We start from the raw sequence: 22,083 nt of genomic DNA on the forward strand, positions 1-22,083 counted from the left end.
GTTACTGTGTGGGACAGCGAAGACTTATTATGTGCAGAATCAAACGGGTTGGTGAACTGCTTTTGAGGGGTTGGGGGAGCAAGAGCCATTGGTGACCAGCGGCCTTTAAGATTCACAATTTGTACATATACAAGCCTGTGGTCCTGACCCCTCTGGTTCCAGAATTACCCAATTAAGATCAGCCACAATTAACATATTTGACCATGATGGGTGGAAACCCACAGGTCTGAGATTGTTAACAGTTACAGCCAATAATCAGTTTAACTGATTAAAGTGCAATATTGAGACTAGGTTGAAACCCTAATGATTACCATGTTATATTATGAAAGTGCTTTACAATATCAGGTTGTAACGCAGACGACACCCAGAGAACAGTCTTCCAGAATCAGAGGGGGCAGGCACTTCAGAACAAATACCACAATGACAGACCTAAGTAGTAATGCCCATTATTCAACGGCGTGAACATTTCTCAATTCTGATTGGCTGAAACAGTAAATAACCCCACGCTCTTGGTCCCAGGACACGCCCACAACCGCATTACTATCACTCCGCCATGCACGTTTTTAGAAGTGAAAGCAAGATGGCGGACAGTAAACGTTACAAAAGGATATGGCGATAGACAGATAGTCATACGATTCTGTCACGGCGAATGTGTTAGTTTCTTAAACAATGTTGGATGATGTAATTGATGGGTCATGAGTCATTGTGGAACAAAATAAAAAATCGCACGAATTGATTGAATGAATTTTTTTTTTACCTACTTTCTATAGAAGCAGCTGGGAGGTGCACTGTTTTAAGTGAGCATGGATTATTGAATTGATTGATAATTTTATTACTGTCCGCCTGGTTTCCAACTGGTTAAGTTTAGGCACTCTTTCGAAGTCGCTCTCTTTCGAAGTTGGTTAAGGTTAGAGTTTGTCTTTAGAGCAGAGCGATAGACCATCAGCCCTGATTTCCAAACCGTAACCAACTTCGAAAGAGAGCGACTTCGAAAGAGTGCCTAAACCAGTTGGAAACAAGGCGGCCAGTAATAAAATTAGCAATCAATCGATCAATTCAATAATCCACGCTCACTTAAAACAGCGCACCTCCCAGCTGCTGCTATTAGGTTTTTAAAAAATAACCTCTTATAGGGCAAAGAAAACTTTTTTTTATTTGTTTTACCTACTTTCTATAGAAGCATCTAAGAATGAAGTTCTATAGAAAGCAGGTTCAAAACAAAAGAAAAGTTGGATGCGTTAGTTTGTTGGATGTCTAGTTGAAAGCCAGTTGGATGTGTTAGTTTGTTGGACGTCTTAGTTGAGACAGTGAGAACGGTTGGATGCACTTCCGAGCCGATTCCACGAGGCAATTTTTTTTGGGGAACTACTTTTTCAGCAGATGTTTTTTCCAATAAATCTTCAATTAATGTGTGTTTATTGTATAGCAATAAGGTTGGATGAATGCGCCAGTTGTATAAAAGCCATTACACCACGTGCAGTCGTGGGTTGTGAGAATTAGACCATGCCTAGTGGGGGCTAACGACCACCCCTAGGCATGGTCTAATTCTCACAAACCACTCCTGCGTGTGATGTAATGCTTTATTAGCTACACTTCTAAATCAGTCAATTGACCCTCAATTCTTGATCCTCCAATCACAACTGTTGCTTCCCTTGGATGAAGGAACAGTCGTGATTAGAATCAAGAAAAGAAGGCTTGAGAAAAGTCGATTTTTGGCCAATTAATCACCACCTGTATTACACTTTGGCCTCCATGCCTGGAAGTTCCGGCCACACAGTGACACGATACAGGTAGATTCTAGAAATGGCTCTGGCACATTCCATCCAGGAAAATAAATTACAGAATTACATATTTCAGGCCACAGATTACACTTAGTTTAATACAACTGTGCTAGGCATGTGCAAAATCCTTCCAAGCGCAAACCGTTATGCACAGTATTGTATTTCCATGAGACAACTGTACAGCAACCAAACAGACATCAGGAATGTTAACTATGCACACAATTGTTACGATTTTCGTTATTCCATGACACAGAAAAAGTCAGGGTAGTTTTTGTAAGTTTAATACAATTGTCTGTGCTTTGAGAAAGAAGCATGTGACCAAGGAAAAAGAAATACCCCTTCCAACCCCTCCCCCTCCCATAAAACTATAGTACAAAGAGTATTCGTAATATTAAAAAAAGAAGCAAGTAAGCTCCATACAATAAAAGGACTTCAAAAAAATAAGTGTAAAACAAGAGTCCATTGCTGAGACAAATCCACAAAAACAGCTTCAGATCCAGACGAAAAACATGTAGCATGGGTCGAACTGAGGCAGGATCCCAGAGAGTCCGTTTAACTGGTTTCCATCTGAAAAAAATAGAACACAAATATCACAAGAAAGTTGTGCATATTAAATAGTCTGGCAAAACAGGCAGAGGATGTTGAATTGTCAATTACTGCTCAATGAAATGATGCACATGAACAGCATAGCCCAAAGAATGGAGGAACAATATACAAGGTAAGCATTACAGGGTAAGCCCATGTACACAACTTTGATGCTAAAAGAAAAAAGAAAAAGGCTGGTAAATCTTGCTCTTATCCGATACAAAGTTCTGTTGTGAAATTTTCATTTACAATCAATGAATTAGAGATGCTCGTTCATCAGCCATTCTGGTAAGCTAATCACAAGGGTTACAAGAATGTTGGTATTGAGGAAAGTTACATTTTAAAGTGACCTTTTAAGGCTTAAAAGATTATAGCATTTGTAGTTTTCCTTTGGATAGTTACTGACCCGAAAATATCATCATCATAACTAGGGATGTGCATAGTGGTTATTTTGATAGCTGGCTATCCGCCGTCGTTAACCTCTTTTACTCCATTTTATTATAGTCAATTTTAAAAACTGCAATAGAATCAAACCATAAACATGGTGGCCTATTGGGATGTTGGATCCTAAATGTGAAAAACTGATATGTCTGCACTTTATGCCAATCTTTTGTTGTGAAGCACTTTGAGCTGCAATTCTTGTATGAAAGGTGCTAAACAAATAAATTATTATCCGCATAGCCGTGTTTCTCTTTTACATGGTTCCAAGTGGTCTGCCGGGCGTGCCACAATCTGCCCATTTCACATTCCAATTACCGTATCTCTCAACACAACGATACAAATCTATCCAACGTTACAAGACGATATCCGTACAAGGATACATGCAGCAATCACCCTTGAGTTAGTGCTTGCTAATGCATAAATACAGAGCGCCTGCATGATGACTGTACTGTGCTCATTAGTAGCAACACTTGTAAAACTGACTGAAACCCATGTCCACAGTACAGACGGAGAGACTGAAAATTATGACCCAGACACCGCTTCCAAAACAAACACCATGTGCAGCACCGATAGAAAGTATTGTTGCATCTTCTGACGTGACAATGGAGCCAAGTAAACACTATTGCCCACAACGATCGGACTTATAATTGACCACTCATTTCACCACAGCACAAATGCCCACTAACTGTGGTGTTTACAGAGATATGCTCGTCATCAAACAATCAACTGTATTGATCAATACTAAGAGAATGGCAATAAAAAAGCATGCGTAGCATTTTGTTAATTTGTCTGAAACACAAAGCCATGGAACCATCCGTCTCTTTCTGCTTCATAACATTATTCCCTGGGTTTTTGTAGTATTGCATGTCTTTTGATAATCGCCAGCCTGTTGATTCTTCTGATTTTGACTTGCATAGGACTCATTTGAAAAGCTCAACAAATCAGAAATGTTTTAAGGTTTCACCAGCTTCCACCTATTTCACACGGTAGTTTACAGTAGGCCAATGTTACTTCCTGTGCACTCAATTAATCTGCCCCATTGACAGTTTAATACACAGGTACGCGTTGTTAGAACTCAACTCAAGTACTACACTGAGGCACAACATGCCCAGTGTAGTGAAAGGTCTTGATATACGAATTTTCAGGAGAGCTAGACAAAATAATTTACCTTGCTCTAAATCGAAGACTTACACCCCTTCCTGACATAGAGCGACGCAAGCGAGAAAAAGTGATTAAAATGTATTCGTTTCAATCAGACTATCCTGACCTGCCGCGAGCGACAGCGAACTGAGCAGCGATGTCGTTCATCCCTCAAATATTCGCTCGCTGTGTCTCTAGTTGAGTGATTACGCGGCAGAGTCCCACCCCTAAACACTTTTTATTGGTTGAGAATCGCAGGCTGCTTTTCCCCTGCGCTTCCAGGTAAACACACACTCGGACAAGCGCCGCGTCATATCAGGACAGTGTCGCACGCGATTTTGTCTCCAGTTCGCTCGCCTGTCAGGAACCGGTGTTATACCCAAATGTAGAGAATGTGCCATTTCATGTGTTCACTTACATTTTTACACATTCACCATATAAAATGAATACACAAATATATAAAAGATGTGAATTAACGATTACATTTAAGAATATCCTATACACTACTATACTAATATATAACTACTATACTAATACTATAATCTATACATGGTTTTAAGTGATTGAGAGGGATTATGTTTGTATGAATCTATACATGGTTTTAAGTGATGATTAGGGATGGGAATCGAAAACCGGTTCCCATTGGGAACCGGTTCCTAATTGGCCGATGCCTGGAACCGTGTGGCTCCCGTGACTTTCGATTCCCTTATCGCTGCCAGGTTTTTCCTAGTTGCGCAATAATGTTAGCGTTAGCATGTAGCCATGGCAGACTCTATTTGATTCCGTAAGGGCTCGAAATCGCCTGGGTTTTGGTAATATGCTCCCGAAATGCTCCCGCTGTTTGGCTACTTCTATGTGCAGTGAAAACTACTTGAATGCTTTAGAACCTAGTCATTGATTTAGATCAGGGTGCGCTAAAATTAGCCACGGAGCTAACGCTAGCTAACGTGAGCTAACGCTATTTAATCAAGCTCACAGAGATAAACAGCCGACAGTACAGGTACAAATACAATAAAACAGCAGGTGGGGGCTGTTGTGTAAACCTTGTACTCTTTAGTTCACATATAATGAGAGGCGGAGTGTTTGTTTACAAGTCTGTAAGCCAGGAAGTACAGTGGCGCAACATACAAATGTGTCCGTGTAACAACACAAGCCAATACCTTATAGGACAGGGGCCCGGGGAGGGAGCTCTCTCTCTGTGTGGTGTGTGGTGTGTGTGTGTGAGAGAGAGACAGAAGTCAGAGGAATAACGACCTGTTATTCAATAGATTAAATTAGTTTAAGAATAAAAAAATTTATACATTTTAAGAGAATCTCAAATACATTATTTTATTTAAGTGTAGGCTATAGTTAATGTTTTATTTTTTACAGTTTTTGTATTTTTCTGACATGGGGGCTCAACAATAAATGACAATCAGAAATGTCAAGTTGCATGTTGTTATTCTAACCAGCTTAGACCCCTACGCTCTGCATCTTCTGGCCGCCTCAGACCTACTCCTATCCGAGCTCCGGGAGGGTCATCAAAGAGAAGTCGACTATTCTCAGTCCTTGCCCCACAATGGTGGAATGAACTACCCACCCCAGTTAGGACAGCCGAATCACGTCCAATCTTTCGCCGTCGACTAAAGACGCACTTCTTCAACCATTATCTGAATAAAAAAATATATATCTAACCCTAACTAACCGTACTGTCATGCACTTGTCCTAATAAACTAACCTACACTGTAGCACTCAACACTTTGATGAACATTGTTGCTCAGCTGATAGAGTTGTGCCCTTCCTGATGGCTTGTCGTACAGAACTTGTTAGTCGCTTTGGATAAAAGCGTCAGCTAAATGACTAAATGTAGTTCTGTTGCATTTCCAATTTATTTATTTAAACTATAAATTAATCAGGTATCGATAAGGGAATCGATAAAGATTCGAATAGATAAGCAGAATCGATAATGGAATCGTATCGATAAAATCCTATCAATTCCCATACCTAGTGATGATTGAGCAGGATTATGTTTGCATGAATGTTTGTATGAATCTATACATGGTTTTAAGTGATGATTGAGAGGGATTATGTTTGTATGAATCTATACATGGTTTTAAGTGATAATTGAGAGTGATTATGTTTGTATGAATCTATACATGGTCTTAAGTGATGATTGAGAGGGATTATGTTTGTATGAATCTATACATTGGGTTTTTTGGATGATTCTACTCATTATACCTTTAAGTGTATCAATAGACGGCTGTCTCCATTTTATTGATCCACTTCAGTGTACACGGTATTGTGAATTTCATGCCTGGCATCAAATTACTCTGCTGGACTATTTTGTTTTCAGAAAATTTGGCTTCCACATTGGCAATATCTGCTTTATAGAAATAAATACATTTGTTTTTTGTTGACATGTAATAAATACAGATTTCGGTGGGCTTAAAATGGTACACTCATCCTATAATTTTCGAGTTAGTAATTATAATTATTTTTTGGAATTCAAATCAAAACATTAGAACCAAATTCCCACTGGACTTCTTCATGGGGAGGAGGCTGGGCAGGTCATTGTGGATGGAACGGCGTACGATTGCCTCTAATAATTAGGCCTTTAATTTGAAAGAATGCACCTTTATGCAACAATCCGTTAATGACGCACTACTATAGTGAACATTCTAGACTGATAGCCTGATTTAATTATTCATCCAAGTAAAACGTGCAACCTGACACGCTCTGCTACTGCAGCACCCTCTAACCAGATTCGGATTCGATAAAAGGAATCGATACACCCCATTGAGCAGATCCAGATCCCTTATAGGCAAAGTGCTAACAATTGAGAAACAGTCACATGACCTACACACGCTATACACCCCCCCCCCCCCCCCCCCCCCCCGAATTGCCCACCTTGGCATTGTAAGCATCCAATTGAGCATCCAACTCCTCTGCAGACAGTTGGGGTCTGCCTCCGCCCCTTCCCCGGCCTCTGAAACCTCCACCGCGACCGCCCTGCTTTATCCCACTCCGTCCAACGTTGGGCCGTCCGATTCTGTCCCTATCGAAACCTCTGGTTGAAGTGCTGGTGCTGCTGCTGCTGAGAACAGAATAAAAAGCAATCTTTAAACATCGGTTTAAAACAAGCTCATTTGAAACAGTGAGGATTAATGGGTTCGTTTTAAAACCGGTTATGTGTGATTATTGTATTCTGGGAACCTCTCGCCCACCTCTGGGAAGTCTGTCGTCTCTGCGTGTCAACCTCTGAAGTCACTTGCTGGATTTTCATGGCACGACCTAAGACAGGGGAAATGCTTTAGATGACAATAATTCGAGTTCTCAAAATGCCCCTGAGGGCAAGGCAAAGGTTTACTAAAGAAAAAGAGCCCTTACCATCGAGCGGGACGTTATTGTACTGCTTCATGGCTTTGAGTGCATCAACTCTCCTTTCAAAGTGGACATCAGCAGTTCCCTGACTGCGACCGGAGCGATCATAGTGTACAGCTGCTTTCTTTAAAGTTCCAAAGTCTACAAACAGTTCCTAAAGGACAGGACGACAGAGAATTGTAACAAAGTTTAGACTGCTTGAATGTAGGGCTGGGCGATATGGCCTCTAAATGATATCGCAATTTCTTTTGGCCATATCGCGATATTTTTACATTTCCTCTAAAGCACTTACAAATGCTTGATTTAATAATAATAATGGATTGGATTTATATAGCGCTCTTCTCTGACTGACTGTTGCTCTGACTCAGAGCGCTTCACAGAGTCCATTATTCGTTCATACACAGTCATACCGGTGGTGGTAAGCTACAATTGCAGCCAGAGCTGCCCTGAGGCAGACTTTAACCCTTTGATGCATAGCCACATCAATATGATTATTATAATAGTCCCTGCAACTGCAACATATGTTTGCATTATTAAACCATGAAGATGCTTTAAAAAATAATTAAATGAAAATGTACTAAGAGTAGTCTACTGACATTTTTTATTTACATCCAAGACAATTTATATAAAAACTCTTGGGTGCCTAAGACTTTTGCACAGTACTGTTTTCTATCCACTTTAGCCAAACACATATATACACACACTACTGTGAGAAAATAATCACACACAAAGGGATAATGGCTTATAGCAGACTTTTTTTTTTATCCACTTTTTCTCCCATCCCAATTTTCATATCGTCCAATTCAACCCTCCCCTGTCTTCCAACGTTGTTTCTTGCCTCCCACAAGCCGGCTGCAATGTGGACTAAGTCATACATAGCATGAGTCCCCTCCGATACTCGAGGTAACAGCCGGCGCATCTTTTCACCTGCGCGGCTCGATCTTTCAGCGTCGGGGGTCTGGGCTTTGGAGGGGCCCCGCCCCCGTCGCTTCTTGATTCTACTGCGCAGGCGCACTAACCGACCTGTAGGAGTCGCTGTCCACAACGCCTGATCCCCACCCTTCAGTTTCCCTCCCCGTAATACGGCCAATGTGTATTACTGTGGACGACCAGCTAAACTGAAAGCAATGTGGAGAGCTGGGCTCGAACAGGAGGCTTCGTTGCGAGCGCCTTGCCCACTGCGCCACGTAGCCGCCGGCTTATAGCAGACTTAAAGGGGACATGCATTGCTATTCCTAGCACTATTTGGGCAACTTTACACAATTCCTGAGTCTATTGAACACATCTGTAAGCTTTTTTTTCATTGTTGTTTTATATTTCTAATAAAGTACTCAAAAACCACATTTTTCTCCCTTTGGATTTTAGGCTGTATTGGCCTGGCTCCACCCATAAGCACTTTGAGTGACAGTCTGCAACTGGCACAGAGAGAGATAGAGAGAGACTGAGGGAGATACTAATTAATTTCGCCGCGGGGGGGCATAACCCCACGGGACAATGCATTGGTAACTTGTTTCAAATGACAATATATACCCCTGTGAATATTATTGTACGGATCGGAATACGGGCGTGCTCGTGGGAGCATGCGCAAAGATATTAGTGATGAAACTGGATGCCCGATATAAAGAAACGAATAACCAATCAATATGAAGTTATCTTTGAACCTCTGTTGTCAAGCCTCGTCAATATAACCCACCCCCTTTCCTCACGAATGGAACTGGTGTCGTGGAGTCGCTTTGAGCGTTTCCAGGGTTGATGGGAACTTAGTTAGAAGCTAACGTTAGCCCATTGCTTGTGTCAATTAAAATGCATGTCATTGAAGGTCCGCGCTGGTCTGTGTCTATAATGAAATGAGGAAAGCTCTGCGCTAAAGCAAGTCTCATCTCAGCCGCGACGACATATACTCGATGTTCACGATATACCGTACTTTTCGGACTATAAGCCGCGGCTTTTCCCCCAATTTTTCGACCCTGCGGCTTATATAACGGTGCGGCTTATATGTGACTCGACGTGACCAAACCCGAAAATGTAAAAATCTAAATATTGCTTTTTTGACTGCATTGAAATGTTATTTATCTGTTCCCTTATTTGCTAAACTTAATACAACTTGTAAATGAGTTAATTCTTGTTATTTGTCCGACAGTATTGTGTCCCAATGCTAATTACATATGGTAATTAAACATTAAAACACCTGCGGCTTATAGTCCAGTGCGGCTTATATATGTACACATCATTCAATTTAGCTGCTGCGCTTATAGTCAGGTGCGGCTTATAGTGCGAAAAGTACGGTAGTAATTTACTACATCTCATGTAGAACAAGCCGCAATACATCGTATACTCGATATATCGCCCAACCATAGTTGAATGGTGAAATGGCTTAAGGGTCGACGGATATGGGGTTTTCAATAATGATAATTAAGAGGGCTGGGCGATATGGCCAAAAATGATATCACGACAACGATATGATGATGTTATCATATCAAGTGATATGATAACAAGTATAAAAAAAATATAATTTTAACAAGAGATGTATGTTTATTTTGCAGCAATTCTTTGTCGTTGCCGCCATTTAGTGTTACAGCCCCTCACACTCCAGTTCTCAGGCTGCAGCTGGTTTGAAAGAGACAGTAAACAGGCTTGTCTGCTGACTGTGGCTCCAGGGGAGTTGGAATAGTTCTGGCTCTGCTAGTTTCTTTTCTATCTTTTGGTGGACAAACCACCGCACATGTGCACAGTGACTGGAGACTAGCTCTGCTAGCACACATAGCCTACTGTGTACAGACTGTTTCAAACTATTTTTTATGAGAAAGCAAACTAAATAAATGGATGAGAAAAATACATCTCAATTTGGTCAGTATTGTCATTTGGACAAGCAAAGCCATTACTTTAAGTTGCAGGCAAGAAAGACAAATCTGTCCTCTATATATATCTAATATATCGCAATAATTATCGTTATCGTTTTATCGCCCAGCCCTAATGAGAGCAGGACTGATTATATTTTGTGCATCAGATAAAATACAATTCTATACTAACAAATGACACATTTGTGAATATGAGCTAGCTTGCTTAGCTGGCAAAGGAATCACGTCCCCCACCCCCACAAAAAAACTAGGCATGCACCGACAATAGCCATTAATGAACACATTTGAGCAAATGAGTTTGTTTTTTTATAGCAAAAGTATAGACATAAATATGCCATTTCCAAATAATTTGATCATCTCTGTGGCTGTTTCGTTGACGTGCTCAAACCCCAACCGCCTGCCATTCATTTCCTATGAGCGAGCCTCCTAGTCAGCCGCTCAGACGTGGTTCAAACAACAACCCACGTGGTTCTGTGAACGTGATGCGCTCTGGACTCTGAACCCATGTATAGCATCGTGACTGTACTTGATCCACAGTATAAAGACCATTAATTTGTTTTTGAGGAAAGCTACACGCACAGAAAAATATGTTGCACGTATCCCGTGCTGTGCGCCCGTCTCCATCATCAACTGGCATGAAATCGAATTTACCCTGGATCATTTCGGGTGCACGCTGCTTTCCCCCCCACATCAAAGTAATGGTCATTATTAGGGATGTGAACATTTCGATTCTAAAATGCATCGCGATGCGGACGATTCTGCAGTGACTGAATATAATTGATTATTATACTACTATAATAATGTTGATGTTTATAAATGTTTTTTTTTTAATCTGGATTGCCATTTGTCGCAAATGAGTGAAACGCTCGCACTGTCGAGTCTTGACTTTAGGCACAGCGCACATTTACGCATATAACGTAGAACATTTGCGCATATTGCTGCGGTCACATTGGTTAGGAAAAGTTAGACGTATGTAGTACCTACTTACTGGTCACAGGAGTCTTCAAAAAAAATTGGATGGTAATCCATTTTGTGAATACATTTGTTGAAACAACATCTTTGTTGGCAGACAGCTCCTGCTATCCAACGTTAGCAAGCTAAGCATGCATAGCACGACGCGTGTAGCGCAGGGCTGTACGCTAAGCTTTTTCACTAGGGGCACACTTGCCCCTAAATGAGACATTTAGGGGCAAAAAATATTTTTTAGGGCAAATTTTTAAATAACAATTTTACCATTATTAAAAAAATATGTTCCTCCTGCCTCATTACTGTGGTCCTTTTATTTAACATTTAAGTGCGTTTGTTTTCAGGTTTGTATCTTTTATAATGAACCAACCGAGAAAGTGTGTAAATCACTAATAGAACAAAAACAACAAACTGTGTGTGTGTGTGTGCGCGCGCTTGTGTAGTGCTCCTTGAATGAGATCACCACAACACACACACCATTGCATTAATCAGGAGGACAAGAAACTCTGCATACATTTGTTTCACAATGAAAAGTGCTTTAGAAATCAAATGAATTATTATTGTAAATAACCCCATGAAAGGTTTATCATTTGTATGGGTAATTACCTGCTTCATATTTGTGATGTTACTGGTTTCAGTGTGTGCCGTTTATAGAGATCTATGCCAATTAATGTTTATGTATATCCGGGACTTTTTTTAGTAAGAATTGAGAGGTATTTGTATATGTGACCTTTATTTTGAAAACCGTGTTGCGACGCAACCTTATTTACATTTGCGCTTTTGACAGTGAAATGTTCAGTCCAACTTAGCTCGAAGGAAAGACTAATCAAAAAGGTTTAATTGACCCGTATGAGGCTCTTACGGTAGGACTTTGATTGTTTATAGAAGTGGAATGTAATACTATGCTAAACGAGAAATAAACAGTTTGTGACAGCCAGTAAAGTTGCAAGCCACTTTCATTTCATATACGGGGACACCGTGACAATTATTAGTATTATCTTATTTGCATATTGTCTCATTATTAGATAGATAGATAGATAGGTTGATATTTTATAAATTAAGTAGACAGTATTTCACGTCCCAATAGTGGGCTACTACTACTACTCACCTAATGCATGGCTGAACCTGAACGTTAGAAGTGTCCGTGTCCCCGTCAATCAATCACCACATCATCACGTCAATCATCATCATCATCTTATCATCTCTCCACATCGGACGTGGTTGTCATAAGATGGACTGATATCCACTCCGTTGTTCTTGCAGAGCAAAATTTGTATCTTAAATGTATTGAAATGAGGTGCTTCTTTGGCGATGCAATAGTCCATATTGAAAGGAAGAGAGGCCACATTCAGTTTCGTTTTGCTAGGAATTATGGGATTTGGTGTTGGATGTATAGACTACGCAGATAGGGACATGGTCTTTAATCGCACGATAGACTACAAGTACCAAGTATATAGCGTGACCTATATTCACTCCACAAGCAAATCTTTTTTTTCACTCAGGCTATCGGTGATCGCAGTAAGTTCATTCATTGCCGACAGATTCTTTCATAGCACCACGACATTGTGTCGCACTGACAGCTCGCGTGAGTGACGTCATCACACGCCTTGGATAATTTAGGAGTGAAATGCGAATGCAAGGCTTGAAAGCACTACTCGCAAGCCCGCCCCCAGATAATATTTACCAATCGCAACGGCCAATTAAAGGGGCAATTCGCAATCATATCATCGCAGTGTACAGGCCTGTAGCGTTAAGTAACTTGTGTTCCGCTGGGAAAGACCGTTCATCACTGCATGCAACTTGGTTCACTTCACTCCAAACGTCCATTCAGAAACTTTGTATATGAAATTCTGCGATATCTGTGACCATTTCCCTTCTTAGTGTGTTCAGCTGACACGGCCACTATGCAAAGCTAGTGCTCCGGTTATCCATCCACTCAACTCAAAATACAGCATCAGGCTATTCTAAAAGTATCGATACTAATAAAATGAGTATTGAACCGTTTAACAGCTGGGTACCGACTCCGAGATACTTTTCTAGTATCCGTGTATCGTGCAATACCAGTAAAGAAATTAATTTTGACACTGATTTAAGAACTTTCTAAATAAGTAAATTTATCAGACTACCGGTACTTGTATTAATTTATGAACAAGTAGCCATGTGCAGTAATATAGATGTACTGTGTGTATATATATATATGCTAAATAGATGCATCGTATAATTGAAGACCGCTGAATCGTAAGGCCAGTGAAGATTCACAGCTCTAGTCATACCGCAGAACAAGTAGTCGCGATAGCACTCTTGGATAATGGAGGACCAATCAAGGCTGCTTTCCAGAGCTGGCACAGATGGCAGGTACTTGTCCGACCCATCCAATCAGACAGTGACTAATTTATTATTTATTTTCAGTTAGTGCTTTTTTGGTATAATGTCCGGTGGAAAGGACCATTTTCAATAGTGCTAGTTTTTTTCCATCACCATGTAATTTTGTAATTGAAAAGCATAAATCAAAAGAATTGAATTAATGCAACTGTACAAATTAGCAATTAAAAAGACCGGAATCTATTGAATTATACATACATTTTAGTTAAATCTGCGACATGGGTGCAGTCGGGCCAGTGATGATAGTCTCAAAATGCCAGAAAAATACTAGATTAATCAGCCTAAAATCACTCAAATGGATAAACGTGTGTATTGGTGCTCATGAATTACCTTGATATCTGCATCTGATACACCAAAGTCGAGATTTGAAACCAGGAGCTTGCAGCCTATTTCACCACCTTTGCCCCCCGATGCTGCCGCCACTCCTCTTCCTCCTCCACCGCCTCCTCCTGTGCGCCCACCAAAGCCTCCTTCAAACATGTCATGTTGCCATTTGTCTGGTAACTCTCTGGGCTGCAAAGAGTAGAAACACAATGACTCTGGTGAGTTTGGGTTCTGCTAATCTAAAAATAGAATAGTATATTAGGCCTAACAAAAATAATGGTTGGTTTCAGGTTGCCGACCGACCCTGCCGATTTAGGTGCGACCCAATATATTTTATGAGTTTTAAAAAAAAATTATATATTAATATAAAAAAAAAAAAAAAAAAATCTTAGTCAAACATTTAGTATTATGGATATTAAACATGCTGGCAGAGTACATGCATCCATGTTGTTGTGAACATTTTAATTAAATAAAGAAATTCCCTATCCATAGTCGCCGTGGGAAAGAATAAAATAAAAAAATAAAATAAAATAAATTCCCTACCTACCCATGGCCAAACTGACAACCAACCTGAAACCAACTATTATTTTTGTTAGGCCTTATACACCACTGTGGTTGGAAAAGGAATGAAATCCTTGCAATGCATGAAAAAATGACAGGATTTAAGATACATGTTTCAATGAAAATGAGAATTGACAAAAAAAAAAGTGCTTACGATTCTTTGAAAAGATGTCTGCGTCATGCAGTCTTTGTAATAGACATTTTACACAGCGGACATGTTGACAATACAACTGGGTCAATATGAAGCAGCTAGTGGGGGACTGTATTAGAATGGCTGCTCCATTTTTTTTAAGTCATCCAACACAGCCAGTCTATCCCATAAAAAGGCAAAGCATCTAGCATACATTTTGGCTGTTAGAAAAACCTCAGCATATTAATACTTGCTACCGAATAGTTGCTATGACAGCTACCAAATGTTACAGCCAACACTAATTAAGTGTTAAATCAAAGATGGTCTTGGATTAACAACAGCTTGTTTAGCGGCAACATTTGGTAGCCGACATTAGCAAAAAATATTTGAAACAAGACTCAAATGAGGATGCTTTGCATTGCGGGGTAGATTAAGAGTACTGTGACGTCATTATGGCAGCCATATTGATGCCGCCTTCAAATGGGGTCAAGTTTACCATGTTCACAGAAGAGTCCATATGAAATACCACTGTTCTGGCATTTACAAAAATGTAAATGTAAATGTACAACTTTGTAAATTTGTAAACAAAAAAAAGGCTCAAAGTTCGAGTTGTGACGTGGTGCTGACGTTTAAAAATGACAGATCCCATGAAAGTTTGTTTTGCCATGGAATTATTGTAAATTTACCATTTCTTGATAAATCAATAAAATGTTTCCCTTTTCCTCCGCCTTTTTATGAAGCTGCATTTAGTTCGTCAAATCGTTAGCCCTTGTAGCTTCAGTATTCGCGTACCGTCTTCTCCAGGCAGTGACACAAGATAAATACCAATTCCCCTCTGCGTTCAGTAGAGCCATCCTAGCTTAGCGCGTTCAGTAGAGCCATCCTAGCTTAGCGCGTTCAGTAGAGCCATCCTAGCTTAGCACAGGGACTGGATGGGGATGCATAGTGGCAAGCCTGGCTAAAACTCCAGGTGTGTTCGTTGGCTAACGTCTCGGCCAGCTGCTTCAGTTAAGTTGTGCTAAGCTAGGCTAGCTGGCCCGCAGGCGGGTTGCTGCTTGCTGCCTGTTTCTGCACTTTGCCCGCTTCATATCACAGCCGGGGAAATTAACATAGGACTGAAATGAACTTTGTCTCCAAGGTGGCGGTATGTCGTGTGATTTTTTATTTTTTTAACTTAAGCACTTCATATTCACCTAAAACACTTACCCCGAAGTTGAAATGGTCCCAAGTACTCACTTCATTTTCAAGGCAGAGTCCCGTTTACTGGGAGCTGACATCTTGATTCGAAAGTAAAATGGGTAAATGCTCACTCCACGTGCATTCGAATCATGGCAGTGCCGAGTAAACATAAAGACGCCCCGTTTAAAGTTAGCTTCGGGGTAGGTGTTTGACAAATAAGTGGCTCATATTTTATGTTTGGGTAAAACATAAAATGCTTCCGAATTAGTAAGAAAAAAAGTCGATTTCCATGTTAATTTGACCAGCTATGATATGAAGCGAACAAAGCAAGCAGCCAGATCGATCTCAGCTGGGAACCACCGAACATATCTTCTGGTCAGACTCTGGAGCGCATTTCCAATCATGTTGGCGTGTTATTCCACCACTTGAACTCCCCACGTCGAGACTCACGGAGTGGGAGACTCAGGTCCACGTGAAGGCAGCAGCATTATCCCTGAACACAACGGACTTGATGGGGCAGCACCTCTCAGCTTCTCCGCGAGAGTCCATGATCCGAGAGGGGAAGAGTTGCCTTCCGTGCATCAGTCCTGCTCCACTGAGCGATCATAGAGAACGTTCATAGAGTTGTAACTTGTGGTAGTTGCAATGGTTCCGAGTCCGTACTTTCTCTCTCCTTTTTTTTTTTTTTTTTAGGAAAGACACTGCAATAATGGCTCAGCACACAAGGTTCGCCATTTTGTTGCGAGTTGCGTAATCAGTCCCATTTCAGAGATTTTTTTTAATAACTAATTTCTGAAGAAAAAAAGGCCAGAAAAAAGTTGCATCGCCGTGTTGTACAACGCCGATGAGATTAAAACTTGTTTGAGGGCTAGACATCCAGTTACAGGCAGATATGGTTGTACGGCCGCGGCCTGCTAGGCAGCTAGCGGTGGAGCTAACAACTGATCTTCAGGTGTCGATCCACGAGGCAGGATCACTTTTACCGTGGAGAAAATGTCCTCAAAATAAAGCCACATAACGTAGCCATAAAGCCACAGACATTGCTGCTGGGGGTAACGATAATTTTGACCGGAGACAACGTTAACTTAAGTGTAACGTTACATAACTTTGCCCACAGATCGACTCGTCTTTCATGCAGCAAACCTCTGAGCTCGCATAGGACGGTATGAAACGAGAAGATAAGTGAATTATGTGACATCAATTGATTATTTTTGTTGCCATTTCCCCTCCATGTGCTCCTTGTCGTTCATACCCTGCTGTATGGCGTGGGTCTGTTTCTGTCGCGGGAGATGTTCTGTCGGCTCCGCGCGGGGCCCGAGCCCCCGGCGCCCCGGTCAAACCCGCCTCTCTGTCCCGACGGTGGTCCTCTGCCGCGGCCGGCGCGACCACCGCGACTCCCGCCGCCACCTCCTCCTCCTTTCTTATTTAACTTAATAATGTCATCCAAAGACATGCTCATTTTGTCAGACATGTTGGCACTTAGCTAGTTGTTGCTTTCTTTGTGTTAGAACGGCGGTAGTAGTGCGTGCAGCCGGTGCCCGCTGTGTGTGTGGTTACTAGCGACGGAAACGACGACACTATCACGTTGCGATGACAACTTCCGTTATTAAATGCAATCTGCTCTCTGCTGCCACCTACCTGCTGGCTGCTGCCATGCCGATACTAACTATTACATTTTATAAATGGGGGACCCTGATGTAAACAAGACGAAAGTCTTTCGCTGACTTAATTAATGAATTAATTATTGAATGAATGAATGAAAACTTTATGCGACCAGGCCCTGAGGCCCATTATAATGTAACTTTAGCAAATGTACTTAAATGCCTATGTTTCTGATTATATCTAACGTTACATACAAAGGTAATGTCGGCAAAACATGTGCATGTTTGAGTAGCATGTTTTGCACCTACACAAGATGGCAGCATAGTATAGATGTAGCAGTACTGTCTATCTGTATGTCGTGTATGTCATATTTATGATGAATTGAAAATGGGGGACCCTGATGTAAACAAGACGAAAGTTTTTCTCTGGTCTGCATCCCCTTGACAATTGTGTGTATTGAGCTGTACTGTATTGTACCCATTCTGCAATCTGTTAATAAAGTTTTCAATCAATCAATCAATCAATCAATCAGTCATTGAGCAACTGTGTAGCATGCAATACCGGTGTGTGTCATTCAACCCTCCGACCTGCAGGTACAAGGGTGGCGGTAATGAGCCAACATGTTTCTAGAGCGGGAAGGAGAGTCTGACAGCTGTCAGTGACTGAGAGAGAGGAGCGGGTTTGGAAATTTCCCCGGGAAATCTGAGATTCGCGGGTTCGGCAAGTTTGAGTTACACAGGAGCACTAGAGTGTAAATTGAGGATAAAGTTTGCAGTATTAGAGCTGGGGGGTTTTCTTTTCTTTTCTTTTCTTTTGGTTAAGTTGATCTGTGTTAGGTGTCCAGTTGAGAGTGGAATTAGGTGAATGTCGATACCAGGTCGCGGAGATCCTCCGAACCGTGGTGCGGGATGTGAGTCGAATTCGGCTCCGTCGAGAAATAGTATGAACAGAGAGTTTGCCCAGAATAGGGCAGGTATAGGGAGGAGAGGATCAGGTAGTGAGGTTGGATGGGGGGATGAGATGCAGATAGAGCCAGGGGGGGGAAATCGAGTAAGTAAGAAGAGGAATGATCCGAGCCGATTAGTGGAGGAGGAAGGGGCTGGGTTGAAAAGAGCTAGGGTACAGGAGAGCGAGAGTGAAGATAATAATAATAATAATAATAATAATAATAATAATAGTGCAGGGAGAGTGGGGGAAGGTGAAGGGAGGAGTGAGAGGAAAATTGTGGTGGTAGTTCGGTTTGGGGATGCAGAGCAGAAAATGATGAGAGATTTGAATCCGATGGTGCTGTCTGATAATCTAAAAGAGCAGTTGGGGAGTATAGGGTATGCGAGGGTCCTTCCTGATGGGAACCTGCTGGTTTCGTGTAAAAGTGAGGGGCAGGCTGAGAAGGCTAAAAAGTTGAAGATGGTAGTGAATTGTGCAGTGGAGGAGGTGGGTAGGGTGGGGGAGCGGAGAGGGGCAGGCAGTAAGGGGGTGATAGCCGGGGTGCCGAAGGGCTTGAGTGAGGAAGAATTAAAGGAGAACCTTAAGGGAGGTACGCTAGTTAGAGTAAGGAGGTTGCAAATGACTAGAGATGGGAAGAAGGAGCCTAGTGAGGCAGTATTACTGGAGTTTGAGGGGGAGGGGCTGCCTGGAAGAGTGAATTTGGGGTATGTGAGCTACTCGGTGAGGGCTTATGTGCCGAGGGCGATGAGGTGCTTTAATTGCCAGCGGTTTGGCCATATGGCCCGGGGATGTAGGGAAAGTAGGAGGTGTGCGAGGTGTGGGGGGGACCATGAGTATGGGGATTGCAGGGAGGTGAAGCCTAGGTGTTGTAGCTGTGGTGGGGAGCATAATGTGGCTTCTGGGGAGTGTGAGGTCATGAGGAGGGAGACTAATGTCCAGAAGGTGAGAGTGGAAGGTCGGCTCTCATATGCTCAGGCAGTGAGGGCAGAGGGGGGACAAGGTGGAGAGGCCAGAGGGCGGGAGGCGAGGGAGGTAGTGGTCGGAGAGGTGGATAGGCAGTTGGTTGGTAGGGTATTAGTGGAGAAGAAGGCGCTTGTGTTTTTTATAGCTGAGGTGATTAACAGGGCTTTTGGGGTTACATCTAGGACTGCAAAGGTCCAGGTGGTAGTGAACGCAGCAGTGAGCCATTTGGGAGTAGAGGGGCTGAGGTGGGAGGAGGTGCATAGGGTGCTTTATGGGGGGGAATCTCAGAATGTGTAAGGGATGAATGGTTGTTTTGCTACAATGGAACGCGCGAAGTTTGCTGGCCAATGGGCAGGAGTTTAAACATTTTTTGAGGGAGATGGAAGGTAAGCCAGATGTCATTTGTATACAGGAGACCTGGTTGAAGACATGTTTGGATTTTGTGCTGTGTGGGTATTCGGGGGTGCGGAGAGATAGGGAGGGTAGTGGTAGGGGTGGGGGGTGTGCTACGTTCGTTAGGCAAGGTGTTCCATTTAGGGTTGTGAAAGTGGGGGAGGAGCTGGAGTATATTGTTGTGGAGGTGTGGGAAAAGAGAGAGAGAGTAGTGGTGGTAAATTTTTATAATCCGTGTAAGAGGCTTGAGGCTGGGGTCCTAGTGGGGGTCGGGGGGCAGCACAGTAGGAGGGAGATTTGGTGCGGGGATTTTAATGCCCATAGTACGTTATGGGGGGGGTCCCATACGGACGCAAATGGAGAAGCGGTTGAAGAGTTGATGGATGAAAGGGGATTGGTGTGTGTTAATGATGGGAGGGGAACCAGGGTGAATGTGGTGGCAGGTAATGAGTCAGTGCTGGACCTGACGTTGGTGTCGGCCCATATGACGGGGAGGTGTGAGTGGGAGGTACTGTCAGATTCAACAGTGGGCAGTGACCACTACCCTGTGAGGTGCGTGGTGGGAGGGAGGGTGGGGAGGGCTACAGGACGTGGGAATCCGCGATGGGTGATGGGAAAGGCAGATTGGGATATTTTTCAGAAAAGTAGTGAAGAGAAGATGGCGTGTGCTGATCTGAGGGGGGGAGTTGATGCAATTAATGAAAGGATCACTGCGGTGGTTATAGGGGCAGCGGAGGAAGCTATTCCCCAGAGCAGGGGAGTGAGGGAGAGGAAGTTGGTCCCGTGGTGGTCAGAGGAGTGTCAGAGGGCGGTGAGGGAAAGGAATAGGGCGTTCAAAGTATTAAAGAGGAATCTTACTGAGGAGTATGTAAATGAGTATAGGAGAGCTCAGGCGATAGTGAGGAGGACGGTGAAGGTGGCAAAGAGGGCAGCGTGGAGGGGATTCTGTAGCAGGATAGGGCGGATGACTCCGTTGGGGGAAGTGTGGGGGATGATTAGGAAGATGGGAGGTGATAGGAGAGAGTGGGGGCTCCCGGTTTTAGTTAGTGGGGAAGAGTTTGCAGTGTTGGATGGGGAGAAGGCGGAGTTGCTAGTTAGGACATTTGCTAGAGTGCATGGGCTTGAAAATCTGTCGGAAGAGGGGATAAGGAGGCGGGAGGGAACGTTGAGTCTTCACCCGGGGGTGGTGGGTAGGAAGGAGGGGGGGAATGGTGAGTTAGACGAGCCGTTCTCCTTGGGGGAGGTGGTGAGGGCTATAAAAAGGGCTAAGCCTACCACTCCAGGTAAGGATAGAGTATGTTATAGAATGTTGCAGAATTTGGGGTGGGGAGCTATGAGGGAGTTGTTGAGTATGTATAATAGGGTATGGGAGGAGGGGGAGTTGCCGGGGGCTTGGAAGGAAGCTGTGGTGGTGCCAATTAGAAAGCCAGGGAAGGACCCGACGCAGCCAACAAGTTATAGGCCTATAGCATTAACATCTAATATTTGCAAGGTAATGGAGAGGATGGTGGCGGATAGGCTGACGCATGTGCTTGAGAGGAGAGGGGTGTTGGAGGGATATCAGAGTGGGTTTAGGAGAGGGAGAAATACTATGGATGCTGTGCTGAGGATGGAAGATGAGGTTAGGAGGGCTCAGTGTAATAGGGAGGCAGTGGTAGGTGTATTTTTTGACATAGAGAAAGCATATGATATGATGTGGAGGGAGGGCTTATTAATTAAACTGCATTCTTTGGGGATAGGAGGGAGGGTTTTTAATTGGGTGAGGAGTTTTTTGTCGGGTAGGAAGATTCAGGTTAAAGTGGGGGGGGTGCTGTCAAGTCAGGTCCAGGTTAGCAATGGAACCCCGCAGGGGAGTGTGATTAGCCCACTCCTCTACGTAGTTATGATAAATGATGTATTTGGGGGGGTAGGGGGGGGGATTGGAAGGTCTTTGTTTGCGGATGATGGCGCTTTATGGAAGAGGGGGAGGAGTGTAGAGTATGGGGTACGCAAGGTTCAGGAAGCAATAGATAGTGTAGAGCAGTGGGGGTTAGATTGGGGGTGTAGGTTTTCAGTGGAAAAGACGAAGTTTATGGTTTTTACTAGGAAGAGGGTGCAGGAAGGGATAAAGCTTAGGTTATATGGTCAGGAGCTAGAGAGGGTAGCAACATTTAAGTACCTAGGGGTGGTTTTTGACTCTCATCTTACGTGGGAGGGCCATGTTAGGAGGATAGGGGAAAGGGGGAATAAGGTGTTGAATGTAATGAAGTGTTTGGCTGGTAGGGACTGGGGAAGTAGTAGTGAGGCGTTGAGGTCAGTATATGTAGGGTTAGTTAGGGCAATGATAGATTATGGGTGTATAGCGTATGGGTCAGCGGCACAGGTGCATTTGAGGAAGTTGGATGGGCTTCAGGCGCGGGCATTGAGGATCTGTAGTGGGGCTTTTAAGACCACTTCAGTTCCGGCTCTTCAGGTGGCGATGGGGGAGATG

At 42.9% G+C, this 22,083-nt stretch overlaps 1 protein-coding gene across 2 annotated transcripts; it reads right to left on the minus strand.

Moving 5' to 3' along the window:
* Nucleotides 1-1,873: 1,873 nt before the first annotated feature.
* LOC311232665 (THO complex subunit 4-like) lies at nucleotides 1,874-17,263 on the minus strand. Of its 2 annotated transcripts, none has more exons than XM_084319531.1 (6): nucleotides 16,960-17,263; nucleotides 13,844-14,026; nucleotides 7,314-7,461; nucleotides 7,151-7,217; nucleotides 6,834-7,017; nucleotides 1,874-2,348 (listed from the first exon to the last, which is right to left on the minus strand). In XM_084319531.1, exons 1-6 carry the CDS (start codon nucleotides 17,176-17,178, stop codon nucleotides 2,334-2,336), a joined length of 816 nt encoding a protein of 271 aa, XP_084175657.1. In that variant the 5' UTR covers nucleotides 17,179-17,263; the 3' UTR covers nucleotides 1,874-2,333. The 2 variants fall into 2 exon arrangements, with proteins under 2 accessions (XP_084175657.1, XP_084175656.1); XM_084319530.1 differs by having other exon boundaries at nucleotides 1,876-2,348; nucleotides 6,834-7,020.
* Between the last annotated feature and the right edge of the window lie 4,820 nt (nucleotides 17,264-22,083).

Source organism: Notolepis coatsorum, assembly GCF_963971535.1.
Source record: "Notolepis coatsorum genome assembly, chromosome: 7".
Taxonomy (NCBI): Eukaryota; Metazoa; Chordata; class Actinopteri; order Aulopiformes; family Paralepididae; genus Notolepis; species Notolepis coatsorum.